This window comes from Streptopelia decaocto, assembly GCF_964273445.1.
Source record: "Streptopelia decaocto genome assembly, chromosome: 1".
NCBI classification, from domain to species: Eukaryota; Metazoa; Chordata; class Aves; order Columbiformes; family Columbidae; genus Streptopelia; species Streptopelia decaocto.
This window is the reverse complement of record NC_138663.1, coordinates 93,755,985-93,770,882: the sequence shown is the minus strand read 5'-3', so window position 1 is coordinate 93,770,882 and position 14,898 is coordinate 93,755,985. Positions and strand designations below refer to the sequence as shown.

Sequence of the window (14,898 nt, the reverse complement as noted above, 5' to 3'; positions counted from 1 at the left end):
TACTGTGAGGTAATGAACAGACTGCCACAGCCATCCCCACTGAGCATCTCTGGTTCGAAGGGAGTGGACCCCGTTTGCAGAGACCCAAGAGCCTGCGTTCATGAAGTGTCCCCAGTTCTCTTGTACCTCTAAATGAGACTTCTGTGGGATGGTTTCTATAGGTGGCCTTATTACTAGCAGGGATACAAGCCTGAAGGGACAGTGCCAATGCACTCACACCTCCTGGAGCAGACCCAACCGATCTTGCCATCTCTGAGCACTGGAGTGTTGTACTTAAGAGGAGGACAACTAAAACTGCTCTGTCCAGTTCATTAGAAGCAGTACTGGAACTTCTGGCCTCTAGACAGCTTAACTTTTCATGACAGGCCACAAGGCATGAGGAAAGGCTGAGAGAGTTGAGGTTGTTCCACCTGGAGAAGAGAAGGCTCCAGGGAGACCCTATTGCAGCCTTTCAGTATTTAAAAAGGGCCTATAAGAAAGATGAGGACACACTTGTTGCGACAGGACAAGGGGTAACAGTTTTAAACTAAAGGAGGGGAGATTCAGGCCAGACATGAGGAAGAAATTTTTTACATTGAGGGTGGTGAAACACTGGCCCAGGTTGCCCAGAGAGGTGGTAGATGCCCCATCCCTGGAGACATTCCAGGCCAGGCTGGACGGGGCTCTGAGCAACCTGATCTAGTTGAAGATGTCCCTGCTCATTGCAGGGACTAGATGACCTTTGAAGATCCCTTCCAATGCAATCTATTTTATGATTCTATGATTTAGAAGTATTACTTCTGTAGTTGGCACTTCAACTGCTCAGAAGGTATCTAGGCTGGTGGTGTGTGCATGTAACTTAACATCCCTTTTCCCATATCCAAACTTGCCTTCAATTATTTTTACAAAATATTCTGTTGCTACATATAATGCTGCTTAGTCCCATAAAATCTCCCACAATTCTAATATATCAAGAAACCAGTCAAACAGAACACGAGGAATCAACATTTACCTCTACTGCTGTGAGCAAGATTAACATTCCTTCTCTTTAATACCAAAGGAAATTCAGAGCTTTTTCTCTTTTAGTTGCTGTATTATAGCAAGTGCAGTGAACATTTATGCAGCCAGAGAAATAATGACCTGGTCCTGCCTCTGATGTGGCACTGATCACTTCTTGGTGTCCCTTCTGTTGCCGATCCGCCTGTGCACCAGGTGCTTTGTGTCACTGCCCTGCTCTTTCCACCCTCTGACCAGTTAGCACTCGTCTCTTCTCCACCCTTCCAGCTCTATTGATAATGTGTTTAACATTTACTTTGATGGTATTGCTTGAGGCTTTTTAAAGTCCTTCTTGGAAAGAAGACCAAATAAAAAGAAACCCTTTGGGAAAAGACAGGGAGGAAAGCTAAGGCAGAAAGGGCATGTGCTTTTGTATAATATACCTCTGTAGGCTTTGTCTTGCTGCAGCATGAAGATGACTTAATGCAAGCCTATATTGCTGTAAATAAGGAATAAATATTGTATTCTCCTAAAATGTATCTGGGGTAATTCAATAAACCCTGACTTATTGGCTGCTACTTGTGCAAACATCTGCATATTAAATCACAATAAATTACTAAAAAGACATTAGTAATACAGATATTCTCAAGGCTGAAAGATTGTCTATAGCTTGTCTCTATATATTTGCTTACTGCAGAGGCTACTGGTGTGGACTAGCACAGGCCAAATGGCTCCATGTCTATATACTATGGAAGAACTTAAAGGTGACTTGTAGTAGCTTATGAAGTATGCTGTAGGACTGTATACTGAGTGTGGCAAGGAGCACAGACTAAAACCATATTCAGCCCTCACATGCCTAAAATATGACTTTTCAGTGTTGTTTTTTCCCTGCATTCAGTCCAGGCAGACTGTTGGGTTTTTTTCAACGCTATTCAAGACTGTACTCCATCTAAGCATTGGTAGCTTACCTAGTAATGTTATCTCCTGCACTTGTATGTTTGGGTTTGGGGTTTTTTTGTCTTACTATATGGAAAGTTAGAACCTGTACTTTATTGCACCTTGTCTACTAACGCATTGAAGCATCTATATAAGGTTGAGCTTCAGATCCCTGCTGCATCAGGCTGCTTGTTTAAGTATGTATCTTTCAGTTTTATACTCCATACTTTGCAAGATTTCATAAAGCTACCCAACATCCCAGTTCTGTAGTCTGCACTAGAGTTAAAGAGGCATGACTTACACTTTGTCTATCAATACAATAAAGAATATGTAATACCAGGAAGGACAACTTATTTTTCCTTTCAATCTTCTTTCTAGTAGCTTTTGCTTAAGCATATATACAAATAACAACACTTTACTGTGTGACTTTTTCCCATTTTTAAGTTTGGAATGAAATGGATGATTTGCATACAATATTTTAAGTTGAGTGTCAAGGTATATGTACGTTCAGATTTATATTGTCTTTGCTGTAAATGATGTTGCTGAAGTAAATAGATAGACTTGAACCTCCAGTGACCTTGTAAAATACTGGTGGCTATTCAGATGAAACTGGGTGTATTTGGATTGGAAAAGGGAAGGGAAATAATCTTAAATTTGCTAATTTGGTAATCATTACTGTAAACAGTGTTTTTCCTTCTTAGTATGATCACTAGAAGACAATGCATAGCCAGTATTAAATGAGGGCAGATACAGATGATAAAGGCAAAGCTTAATCTTGCTAGGATTAGTGCCTCTAAATTGATATGACTGAAAAAACCTTGAAAAATGCTGAAGTTAGGTGACTTCAGGGACTAGAAAAATGCCTTGCCTGGTAATTTTCAAAAGTCTTTAGAGACACTGATTGCACCTGGAACCACTGATTTGATTACCAAAATAAAAAATGTCTGCTGTAGTAGCCTCATCTGTACTTTAATTAAGAGCTTTGTTTTTAAATATAACCACCTGATCCCCTGAGGTTATTTCTGAAGTAAGCTTCTGGCAAGGCAGCAGTGTGGTGGATTAGAGGCTTGGAATTGAGGAAAAATCATTGTTCAGCATACAGTTTAGAATAATGTGTGCACATATACAAATACATGTGTATGCAACATCATGTAACAAGATACAAGACTGGATTTATTAAAGCCAAATGGAAAGATATTTTGTCTTTTAATATTCTAGATCTCTTTTAATATCTACAATGTAGATATTGCACTGCAGCCTGATTCACATAAATGCCACAACAGCACATCAACCTGATATTGTCCAGCAAAAGCTCCATTATTCTAAAAATGGAAAACCAAGTTATCATCTTAGCTGCCTGCATCTACTACTGCATCTAATAGCAGATGTTACGTTTGATGTGGATATATAAGACACATTACCCATCAGCTCACCATTTATCATTGAGTGTGCAAGCATGAGCTGAAAAGCAGTGGTGCCAGTTAAAGCACATCCATGGAAAATGAGCAGCAAGGCAGCAGCAGGGTGGCAGACTGGGGGTGCTAATGAGTAACGTTAAAAGGGGAGGCAGGGTGGAGGAGAGTGAACAATTCACACAAGACATGGCTGAAAGGAAAAGCCAGAAAACAACGGATTTTTCCAGTTCTTATTTCAGATGACAACTTACAGCTTCCAAATTTTAATGGGCAAGCGTGTGCATCCATGGGGAAATCTTCAAGCTGCATGGGACATTCAGCAGAGATGGTCAATCTGTGGGGGAGTAAAAAGAAAAATTCATTTTTTTTCAGCACCTTCCCTTTACGCCTCTTGCTGCAATACATGAGTGCTGACACAAGCAAGCTTTTCCTGAAGGCTCCTCACTCCTGCTGAAATCACAGCAACCACCTGTTAAAATGAACCTGAGATAAGCCAGGTGGACCACTGTGTGTGCATGTTGTAGGCTTTATCTAGTAACACCAAGAACCGTGAACTCATTTTATTTATGGAAGCTGTTTCAGTAAGATCATTCGTTCTTATTGGTATGTGCAGGAACTCCTGTGATGGAGCTTCTGCCATGCACCTTACTCTTATGTGCTTTCTGTAGATACTGCAACTGGACTAGGAATTTGGCTCCTGAGTATAGCACGGTTACAGACATAAAGAAGCACTGACTTTATATATATAAATGTAACTATTTAAATACATAAAAATAAATATTTATAAATTAAAAAATATATAAAGCAAATATTTAAATTGATATAAAAAGTAATATAAATTCAGTTACGTATCTATATATCTATAACTATATCTATATATTATCTACCTATATACATATCTGCATCTATGTATGCATGTATGACTTTATACAGCTCTAGAGTTGGTTTTCATGGAAATCACATGGTATTGGGGCAGTACAATTGTAAATTACCTGGAAAACACATCAAGGTCATCAAGGAATTTGTCTGGAAAACACATCAAGGTCATTTTCCCTAGCGTATATCCTGGGGAAACAATTCTATCCTGGACAGCCCTGCCACTATATGGAAATTCCTGAGCTACGGTGAATAGGGAATAGGTAGGGAAGGAAAAACTCTTAAAAAAAAATAGACATATCCTATGGATGTTCTGTATGACTGACAGATCAAGATGAACACAAAGAAAAGTCTAAGGTAAATTTCTGAGCAGTGCAATATCAGTTATATCGACATCAAATATACCAAGAGAGCCAAAGCTTACTTTTCTAGGTTCAGGCAGCATGTAGCACAGTGAGAACCTGGTTTTGATTAGGCCATTTTGGTATTTGCATAATACAGATGGTTTGCTCAGGACAGTGAGGACGCAAATCTCATTTTACATTATGAATACCCTTATGGCTTTCTCTTTTTATGCTGCTCTTCTGCCTCAGAGGCAACAGACCAGAGATATTTAAAGCCTCACAGACTGCCCGGTGCTGGGCTGACGCAGGGCTCTGCTGGAGGGCAGCCTGGTTCCTCACCAAACTGCTGCCTGGGGGGCAAAAATCTGCAAAGAAATCCACAACACCCTACTACCAGAATGTAAAAGTACCCATTCCTATCACAACAGCCAGACATAGCCATGTTCCCCAGCTATATATACTCACCGCTTCATATTAGAACACCAAAATGAGTGTTCTTGCTACAAGAACTTCTATCCAAAGGGATCATAAAGGGTAACAATCTGTCCATGTACAGATGGCACAGCATTCAGTCAGTCCAATTCAATACAACACAATGATGCCTTGCCGGGGCACTCCAGCTATGTGGACAACAAATTGGGGGAAACAGCTCCACTCTCTGCCAACGCACAGAAATTCTGGAGCTTTACCAATAGCTGGAAATGGCAAAACAAGCACAGAGAAATGCAATACTGTTGTTGGCTAGAGCTTGTATCATGAGGATGGGATAGGAAACAGGGAGAGAAGGCAGCAAACTGCAAACAGCAAAAAAAAAATGTAAAGATAATATAACATATAAAACAAAAGAAAAAAAAAAATCCAGTTCAGAACAGAGATAATGTGTCATTTGGTAAGAACAGACAGGAAGTCTACAATATAGAAAAGAAATTACTGAGGCCTGAGATACCTGCCCTGAAGCAAAACTATTATTGGACTTCATTTTTGTAAAATAAAAATCACTAAAATAAAGAGTTGTCTGTAGTGGCAACTGCCCTTGGACACCAAAGCCACAGTCACTGGAAGTGCTACATAGATGAATTTAACAAGTTGGTTCCAGTAGCATCCCATCCAGAACTTGCATTCTTCTCATAAAGATCACTCTAATGGGTACTTTAAAGCAAGGCTGCCATCCTTCCAGGATATCATTATATTTTATGTACTAAGTATGACAAATTTAATTTTCTTGATCAATTCAGAAACCTTGCTCCATGTGCCATAAGAAAGCTGGCATGTTTTACTGCACTCCATCTTGTGTCTCTTTGCCTACCAACAGTTCAGGTATGTTGTTTCCAAGGCTGTAGCTTAACAACTTTTTAATACACATAATCATCATCTGCAAACCTCCAAAGAAAGGATCCCTATATCCATGTTACCAAGAGGGTAGCTGTGGAAGCAGCATGCTTCTTTCCTTTTCCCATGTCTCCACCCTAGGGCCATTCCTAGTCTGGCCGTCTTCAACAAATGAACTGGCTATACCTATTTGTTACATGCTGTTCTTAAAAAGTATGTAGCTGAGCCTCTTATGTAAATTTAAAACACTCAGTGAACGTTCTCCTAGCTACCTCTTACAAAATGTGCATTACCTGAGGCTTTGTGAAGTGTCTTGTAATGGGCAACGCAACAGAAAACTTGGCTGTGTTTTCTGATACCTGATTTCTGTCACCACTCTGAATTTCTGCAGAGCACTCTGTGCCCAACGGTAGCTGTTCTTCATTACTGCATGAGAAGCTGTAAAACAGAGTCACTAAATTGACTCCTGGTTCAAAGAGACTGGACTTTCTACTGCATACAGGAAAAAAGCAGCACAGCAGCCATGTCTTACACCCTGGGGACTGGAAGTACAGGTCACTGTACACAGATTTGCTCCTAGGTGCACAGTGCAAAGTATATATTCAAGAATAGCTCCAGGAGTCACAAAGAAATAGATATCTGGGTCTGCTCCTTCAAATATCACCTGGGATGGTATATGCACACTTTGGCTTTCAACATTGTGTTAAAGCTTAGGTACCCTTTGCATATTCTAGTTTACACAGGTGATTATAACAAAATTATTCCCACTTTGCATTTACTGAAAGAACAGAGGCCTTGGCATGCGTTTATTAAACAGCCTTTGCCTAATCCTTTTAATATAATCACTCCAGAACGATCTTTCTGTGCTCACTGCAGCACAGTTATCTGAGCTAGAGACAGTCTCCAAACCAGGATTTTTCTGTCACAGCACAAGTACTGCTCGAACTGCAGTTCTTTCCAACAGAAGCATTTAAAAGCTTCCCTCCTCCACCATCATTCTGTCTTAATAAAAGCCCTATGGGATTAGTTTCACTTAAAAAGAGTTCTTGACAAGATTATAAGTGGCTGTTAAAGGTCCTTTATAATGGGAGGATCAACCTCTGATTTTATTGAAGTTAATGGTAAAATTCTCCCTGGCTTCCATGGGGCCGGTATTCATACAAAATACGTAACAAACCCTGGTTACAGCTGCTGATTTATTATTATCAACAAAATTTTACTTTCATAATGCTCCAAATAGTTACACTGCTATCCAAATGTCAATCAACCAACAAAATGCTACAGCATACCTTGACTATCTGAAAAAAAAGTTAGGTCTACAAATTATTTCACTTATCATCTGTAATTATCCATGAAAGTTTCATCAAAGCTTCATTATGTATAGCCTTTAAGAACATAAAGTGATTACTGATGTTCTGTTTCAACAAAATGCAGACACATAAGTGAAAACCCATCTAAGAAAAGCACAATCATTCAAGTAGCAAGTTGTCTTTGTTCCAGAAAGTCACCTTCAACCATTTAAACTGGAGAATTAAGTAAGATGATGCTTTCAAGAGGCTGTTGCTTTTTAACAGCCAGGGGTAGAAGGTGTTAAAGTTGAGGATGTGGCGAGGAAAAAATGCAGATGTTTGGGAGCCAGACATCTGCAGCAAGTGTGCTTTAAGGAGAGCAGAGGGCACTCTGTCCCATAAGAGCCTGTTTTAGGGTGCTGCAGGGACCTCCCTGCTGTTCCCATGATTTCCCTCAATGCAAAGAACATCTGTTCCTACTCGTGGGGAAAAGAGCTAAAGCAAAGCTCTCATCTCTCTGCTACCCTGGACGTGCAGAAAACACTGGCTGCCAGGCAGAAGGTGAGGGCAGTCACTTGCCCAGGGAGCTGACAGACACCTGCAGAAACTTGCTTTTTCTTGTCAGCTGTTAGCTTTAGTATGCAAACAAATTAAAAGAGAGAGCTTTAGAAGCAGAGAGGAGCAGGAAGGCAGAGTCACCAGTGGCTTTTGGGAGAAGTTAACTCAAGACAAGCGTTGAATAAGAAGAGTTACTGATGAAAGGGACAGAAGGAAAGTTCTGTTGGTTCTGAGGTACTGGGGCCAGAGAGATATGAAGCTCTTCTGCCCGTTTGCCCTAATCCACAAATGAGCTCTATCTTCTTAGTTGTTTATTTCCGTGCACTGCCCTTGCCTCTGATTGTAGGGAACATTTTAACGCCATGCTTTGGCCCTCCCTGTGCTGGCAACCAGCACCCACTGTGGAGCTCAGGCCTGAGAGGGCACTGAAGAGCCAAAGTGCCCTTCCCAGCGCAAGGCCTGCCGTCACCATTTTCCTTTAAAAAAAAGGCAAAATGTTTGCTTGAAACTCATCTCAAACTTATCTCAATATTTCCCCAACATGCCAAAGAAGAATTAAGCTGATCCAGCCTTACCCAGACCGTACCCCACCCAGAGAGGCTGCATGGCTCCCTGCAAAGGGACACTTCAGGTCTGGGTTAGACCCTTCTCAGAAGCCAACTCCAGAAGGAGCTTCCCTTGGCACCTGCTCCATCAGGACTTCAACAGAACAATCTGAGCCCTTGTGGCTTCTCCAGTATACACTCTAACACACTCATGCAGACAAGAGTAACATAGAGTTGCTGGTTTGGGTTGTTTTGGCTTTTTTTTTTTTGAAACTCTGAACACATCATTAAGCTTGTGAAATTACTTATTTAGCCCTGAGTCAGGATGCAACTACTCATCCCATTCTCGCACCATGATGTCTTGGGAGCACTTTTATAACCAAACTGTTATTCCTTTCAAAGGGTTTTAAAGCAAGACTTGTTTCAAGCCCCAGCACAGCAAGCATGTAGCCCATGGAACTGATGTGTCCCTGTGTTCCTTAAGTATATGAGCATATGCACACACACACATATATATTCATGTATGTGTAAAGATCTTGGTTCTGAAGCACTTGCCATACAGTCCTAACAAAACCTATGGATGGTGGTTACCTAACACAGCATAGAAGTGTTAGGATGTGGACACACACTCGGTCATGCTATCAACAACCTAGGTGAGGCCAAAATACGGATTCAAGGCCTTGTTCTGCACCTCTGCATGGGATGTGAAGGCAGTTCACTGCTTCTTACTTATAATGCTGGTTGTACACTCATTTCCTTGGAATCTACCACACAAAGTGAACACAGAATAGAAATTAAAGCTAGGAGCTGGGGTGAGGTGCTCTGCAGAAATTTCTGTCTTAGCCCATTTTTCCTTCATAACCACTCTGCCAAGAATACTACTCCTTCCCAACTTTCCTGTGATGCAGAGATGTGTTATCTTTATATGACACTGAAATGTACTTTGAAAATGCCATAGGGAAGGGGGTATGGAAGACTAAGAGCTCCAGTTACTGATGTTTTTGTGAGCTGTGAATACTTGATTCAGATGCATGGTGTACTTGACAGCAAAACTCCCATTTTAAGGAAACCAAACCCTTAGCATAGCTTATGTTGAAGTGAGAAAACAAGACTTTAGTTGCCTAGATTAACTGTGCTGATGAGTAGGTTATCCTGAGATAATCTGAGGTGGACAGAATTGATCTCAAAAGCTGCACCACTATAGGAATGACCTCCCTGCATGTGGAATACCTTGGCATACCCAAAGCACACTCTTAGATGGTGGCAAGGGTGGATGTTCACCCTCTAGACACAGGAAGAACTGAGAAAGGCAATGAAATAACTGATATGATTATTAAATTATCTGATCTTTGATAGGGATTTGGGGGGTTACAGAAACAATCACATTTCCAGCTCCCAGTAAAAGTTTATAGTAGAGGTAATACCTTTCATTCTACAGTATATCCTTAATATGGAATATGAGTTTATACATCCTTGCCATGCAAGGTGCCTAATGAAGTCCATGAGTCAGGTAAAACTTGCTAGAAGTTTTATCTCTTATCGGACTAACTGGTACAATAAAAAAACCAAGCTTTTTGGCACTCAACTCCTTCTTTAGGTTCTCTGCCTACAAACCTTACTGTCCTAAAGAAACTTTAGACCAACATGACTATGCATCTCTGAATGCTATAGCACAATATTGCCCTCATCTATTTGATAGTTTCACTTAAAAACCTCTCCAAACCCCAAAAACCTAACTAGAACTAGCAATGATGAGAAGCTGATGCAGTTGTTGATGCACGTAAAATGGGAAACAACATCTCAAACAGCCCACACTTCACTATGCCATGCCCACATTTCCTCAAGTCTGCACATGCTACACATTTAGACTATGATCTCCTCACCAGCATGGCCCTTTGGTGGCACATTCAACTATGTGGTAACTGCAATAACTACAAGTGTTCTTGCAGTGCTATGTGAGACTGAACTTTGGGCTTCTCTTTGGCTCTCTAGAGAGGCTAATCCCAGCTACTGGCAGAACCAGCCAGTGAAGGCAATGCCCAGTGCCTCCTGATCACACGGGGATCATCTAACCTTTGCTTTCAGTAGAAGAAAACTCAAGGACACCAGGAAGAAGGGAGCACAGAAAGCTCTCACAGGCACCTTAGATAGTGAAGGCTAAGGACGGTGATGGACATGGCACAGTGCACCCATCCTCCAATTCTGATACCACCTGTTAGACAATTTGATCAGTGCAGGTTTTGTGACCAGCCAAATGGGCTTTTGTTCCTCCTGCCTGTCAGTATGGTACATATTCCCCCTTGGATGAGAGCTACCTGCCTGCACAGCCATCGTATTTCTTCCTCCCAGTTCACACAATCTTTATATTTGTATGGACAGGCACAAAACTGCATGCAGAATTTTCTAAAGAGAAAATAAATTAGCTGGATTTAGAAAGTAATAAGCACCAGGGGGGACTGAATTGGCAGTGCCAGGTCATTTGGGCTCTCTCACATCTACACTGGGATGCACAGACATGGGAGTGTAGGTAGGAGGGGTTGTGATCTGGCAACCCTAAATACAGCACTGAAATCCTTGGTTATTTTCAGCAGTCCAGATGAACGATCTCGAGCTCCAAAACATCTCACTACAGTTTCCTTTCAGCATCTCACATTTAACCCCAGACTCTTCTTATTCACCTCACAATTTTTTTGTCTACCTCCCAGGTCACCTCTTGTGCTTTTTGTGTAATTTCAATGTTCCTCCATGCCTCTGTGTGAGAAGGGCATGCATCAAGCGATTTGACAATCTGCTCTTTCACAGGGAAACACATGCATATGCTTATTTACATGTGTACCTTGACTGATACAGGGAAGAGGTTGTTTAGCCACCCAAGCAGGACATTATTATCTGGATTTTTTGCCTTCCCCCTAAAATGCTACGCGGTCCTGATCAATACAGACGTGAAGTGCCAGGTAAAAGGGCAGGCTGTGGGTGTTTTCTGCTCCAGGGAAAGAGCCCTCTGATCCCTCAACTGTTTCACACCATAAACAGTCATTTAGCAGGCCTCAATTTACCATCTGTTTTCTATTTGTACTACCACCAGCACTGGCATCTGCTACATCATAAGCACCTGTTTGCAATAGTGCAACCTGAGAGAAGAAAGGGCCAAATGGATCTCCTAGTGACACCTGAACATCCCTGTGCTAAACCATGCTCAACAGTGCACTTGGCTCCTCCTCTCCATTCAGGTTTCCCCAGGACGAAGATGCAGTTATGGGGGCAGACAGGAGCTCCCTGTTCCTATCAGGATCAGTGGGCCACTATTTCCCGCAGTGCATGAATCCCTTCGCCTTTACACGCAAACAGGGATGGACAAAGCTGTGCCTACACCTCAGGTCAGCTCAGTGATGCCTTCAAAAGAGACAGAAAAGCAGGTAGAATGAGTGAGGTACATATTCTACCATATTCTACAACCAGACTGAGCAAACCTAGAGATAGGGTTTTGAGTTTAATTGATGCTGAAATCAACTTGTGTAACTGGTGTTTTTAAGATGCACAGTTAATGTTAAAATAACAGTTATTAAATAACAGTTAAAATAACATTATAATAACAGTTAAGAACACAGTAGGTATTGATTATTTTGACTAAGGAGGTTTTGCTAATTTTCCTTATCTTTTAGATGAATCTGTAAGTCAAAACATAGCATTTTTTTACATGGACAGGACAGCTGAGTGCATTTGCCACTGAAGAGATGACTGTGGAGCAATCAGACAACCTTACAAAGTCTGACTGAACCATCAGAATAATCCAGGATTTTATCATCCCTTTCGGTCCCAAAGTTTCCTGTCCCAAATTCCTGACAGGAGTATGCAAAAGGAAAGCCAGCCTTGCTTGCAGAAATTCTTCCTAAGCTTTTATACTGGATATAGTGCATATAATTGATAAAACCTCAGGATTTTAGCTAGATCCTGTTGGAAAAGACTTGCTTCATCATTTAGAGCAACCAGATAGAAACAACAGTTTGGAATTTTTTTAATTATATGAACATGACTTTAAGATATAAATTTGTGTATGTGGTTTCAGGAAATTTTTATTTAACAGTAAGAAACTGAATAAGTCAATATAACATACACTAACATAACGAGTTCTTTTAGAAAGTAACTGAGATCTCCAAAGGCTATGTCTTAAGACTTCTACAGAATAGAGTAGACAAAAGACTAGAAACAGGCACTGCCAGTGGACTACTCATTAAATGACAAGCCATGTGCATTTTTCCGTCTGCACCATCACACCAAGACACTTTCCTGTAAGAAGGTTGAAGAAGCCAAATAGGACTGGAATGTGACAAAGAAGACTATTCCTACCCATGCCCATTGCACAACTTTACTCAGCTATATGTATTGGTGTTTTGGTTTGATGAAGCCTTCAGAGAAGGGCAAATTACCAAGAATTTCCTACAGGCTAACTGTGGTATAATGACCCAGGATTAATTTGTCACCCCACTATAATATATTCACCTGATCAGATGTTTCTGAAGCATCTTACAGCAGGCCCTTCCTGCCTTCTTTTCTGAAGCAGCCTAGAGCCACTCCCCAAGCTCCTCCCTAATCCCTTTATTCCTCACAGACATGCTTTTTCTTTCTTACTGTGTCAGATATCTATATCCCAACCTGCAGTACCTTCCAGATATTCCTGACTGACCATTACCAGTATCAAGTATCCTGCTCCCTAAAACCCTTCTACTCCCATTTCTTTGAAAACCCAATCTTGCCTAAGCTCTCAGATGCATCTTCCTGATTCTCCAGTCCTGACTTAACCATAGGTACGCAGCACCCACCAGCAGCTAAGGTGGCCTCTGGCATCCCTCCCTAGATACCCCTTTCCTCATCAACAAAATGCTTGAGTTACATGCATCACAACAGCTCTTCCCTTCATCTAAACAAGCAAAGGCAGGATTGCAGCTTATTGGGGTTTCTTGAGCTCCTCCTAAGGTGCCTTATAGTCCCTCTTACACATACCCAGACAAAAGCAGAGGACTGAACCCAACTTAGGTGCATTCACATGTGCTGCACTTGCACAACTTCGGTCTTTATGTTGTATGGAGAGAAAACTGTGCAAGTCCTCCACAATGCAGCTACAGGACCAGCTGCTGGCCAGAACATCGCATAGCTTTAGGTGACTGGCACACCACCAGTTTCCAGGCTACGTGAGTATCGGGGTGGGAAACACTCATGGAAATAAGTAAGTAAGATGGGACTCATGTGACTAAACACAGACATCAACTGCAGTTACCCTATGCTCCTTTTTCTGTCACTATGAAAAAAACAGGAACCTCCTAAAGTGTGAGTGGAGAGAAACAAGCATCTTTCATACTAAAGTAGACATCCGAAACAATGCGGACAGCTAAATCCTTCAGAAAGTCTCTCCCTGCACTGGGGGCAACTCTGAGCCAAGAGGCTCAGCTGCAGCCATCAGTGTTACAGATGAGTAAAATTAGCTGAGGTGAATCACACCCATCCTGCCTGGTGCACTACACCACAGCGTATTTTCGATTGCTCATTGACAGTCTAATGTTTCAGCACAAACATAAATGTACTTCAGGGGACAGTATTTCCGATTAGGCAGATGAAGATTTTAATTTCATTTTAAGTGAAATGACTAGAGAGTTCACTGTAATGCTATGCTCCTCAGTAGTAAAAAGAGAGAGCATAGTCATAAGAGTTCTTCAGCATCTATGAGGTTTTTCTGAAGCGCCCATCTGCAGAAGCTGGGACCCATCTGCAGATTTGGGCAGAGTCACCAACATAGCTGTGCTCTACTGGGGCTGCTTGGGAGGGCATCAGGGCACTGCTTCCCTCTAGTTTCTGTTTGGTCACCTATCCCCTCCATGCACACCTGGGACATCAGGTCAGCTCATCTACAGCAGTGAATGATACCTTGATCAGTCTGTGCTTATAAAGTGGGGGGAGCACAAGGGAATGTGGCAGAAATTGTACCAGCTGACCCCAGAAGAAAGATAGGTCTGCCTCTGTGCTCAGCGCAGACCTGAAACTAAAGTTGGACCTTTCGTGACACTTCGAAGTCCAGGCAAACATCTCCCTCATCCAAGGATGGGCTGGTTCTGATTTGGGTTTTGTCTTTTAATCAATCCTGCCCTTGCAGAGCGAGTTCCCATCTTTGCAATAGAGATCTCTGTGGGGCGCTGGCCACTTTTATTACCAGCAGAATAGGCTATTGTAATGCGGTTTATATAGGGAATAAATTTGGGCAGGTCATAATTGTCCCTTTTGAATGTATTACACCACAGTCTCCTCTGATGCCTTTCTCTCCCTGTGGGTAACTCCAGCCATGGATTTTTCAAAAAAACAAATCTTGGTTCCTTGAAGGACAACTTTTGAGAAATGGGGCAATGTGCAATCAAAGGAGAGAGACAGGAACCGATAGGCTTGGTGTTAAAACAAGAATCCTGCTGCTATCCTCAGGGAAGGGCCCTTCACTTCATACAGCCCTATTTTCTCTCACTCTGTCAAAATATGAATTGATGAAAAGCAGCTGAGAGTCCTTGCCACTACAGCAGTTTTTCATCATTCTGCAAGATTCAGCCCAATGTGAAGAAATTATTTTTTTTTTTCTTCCAGCTTCAGGCAG

At 41.7% G+C, this 14,898-nt stretch overlaps 1 protein-coding gene across 1 annotated transcript in view; it reads right to left on the bottom strand.

Annotated features, from left to right (window-relative positions):
- Nucleotides 1-14,898, bottom strand: part of GABRA5 (gamma-aminobutyric acid type A receptor subunit alpha5) — a gene marked incomplete at both ends in the record, with an annotated part of 55,691 nt that overhangs the window by 24,606 nt on the left and 16,187 nt on the right. The window contains one exon of the mRNA XM_082043436.1: nt 3,578-3,660. Within this exon, the coding sequence (XP_081899562.1) occupies nt 3,578-3,660 (83 nt within the window). The remainder of the gene's footprint in view (nt 1-3,577; nt 3,661-14,898) is intronic.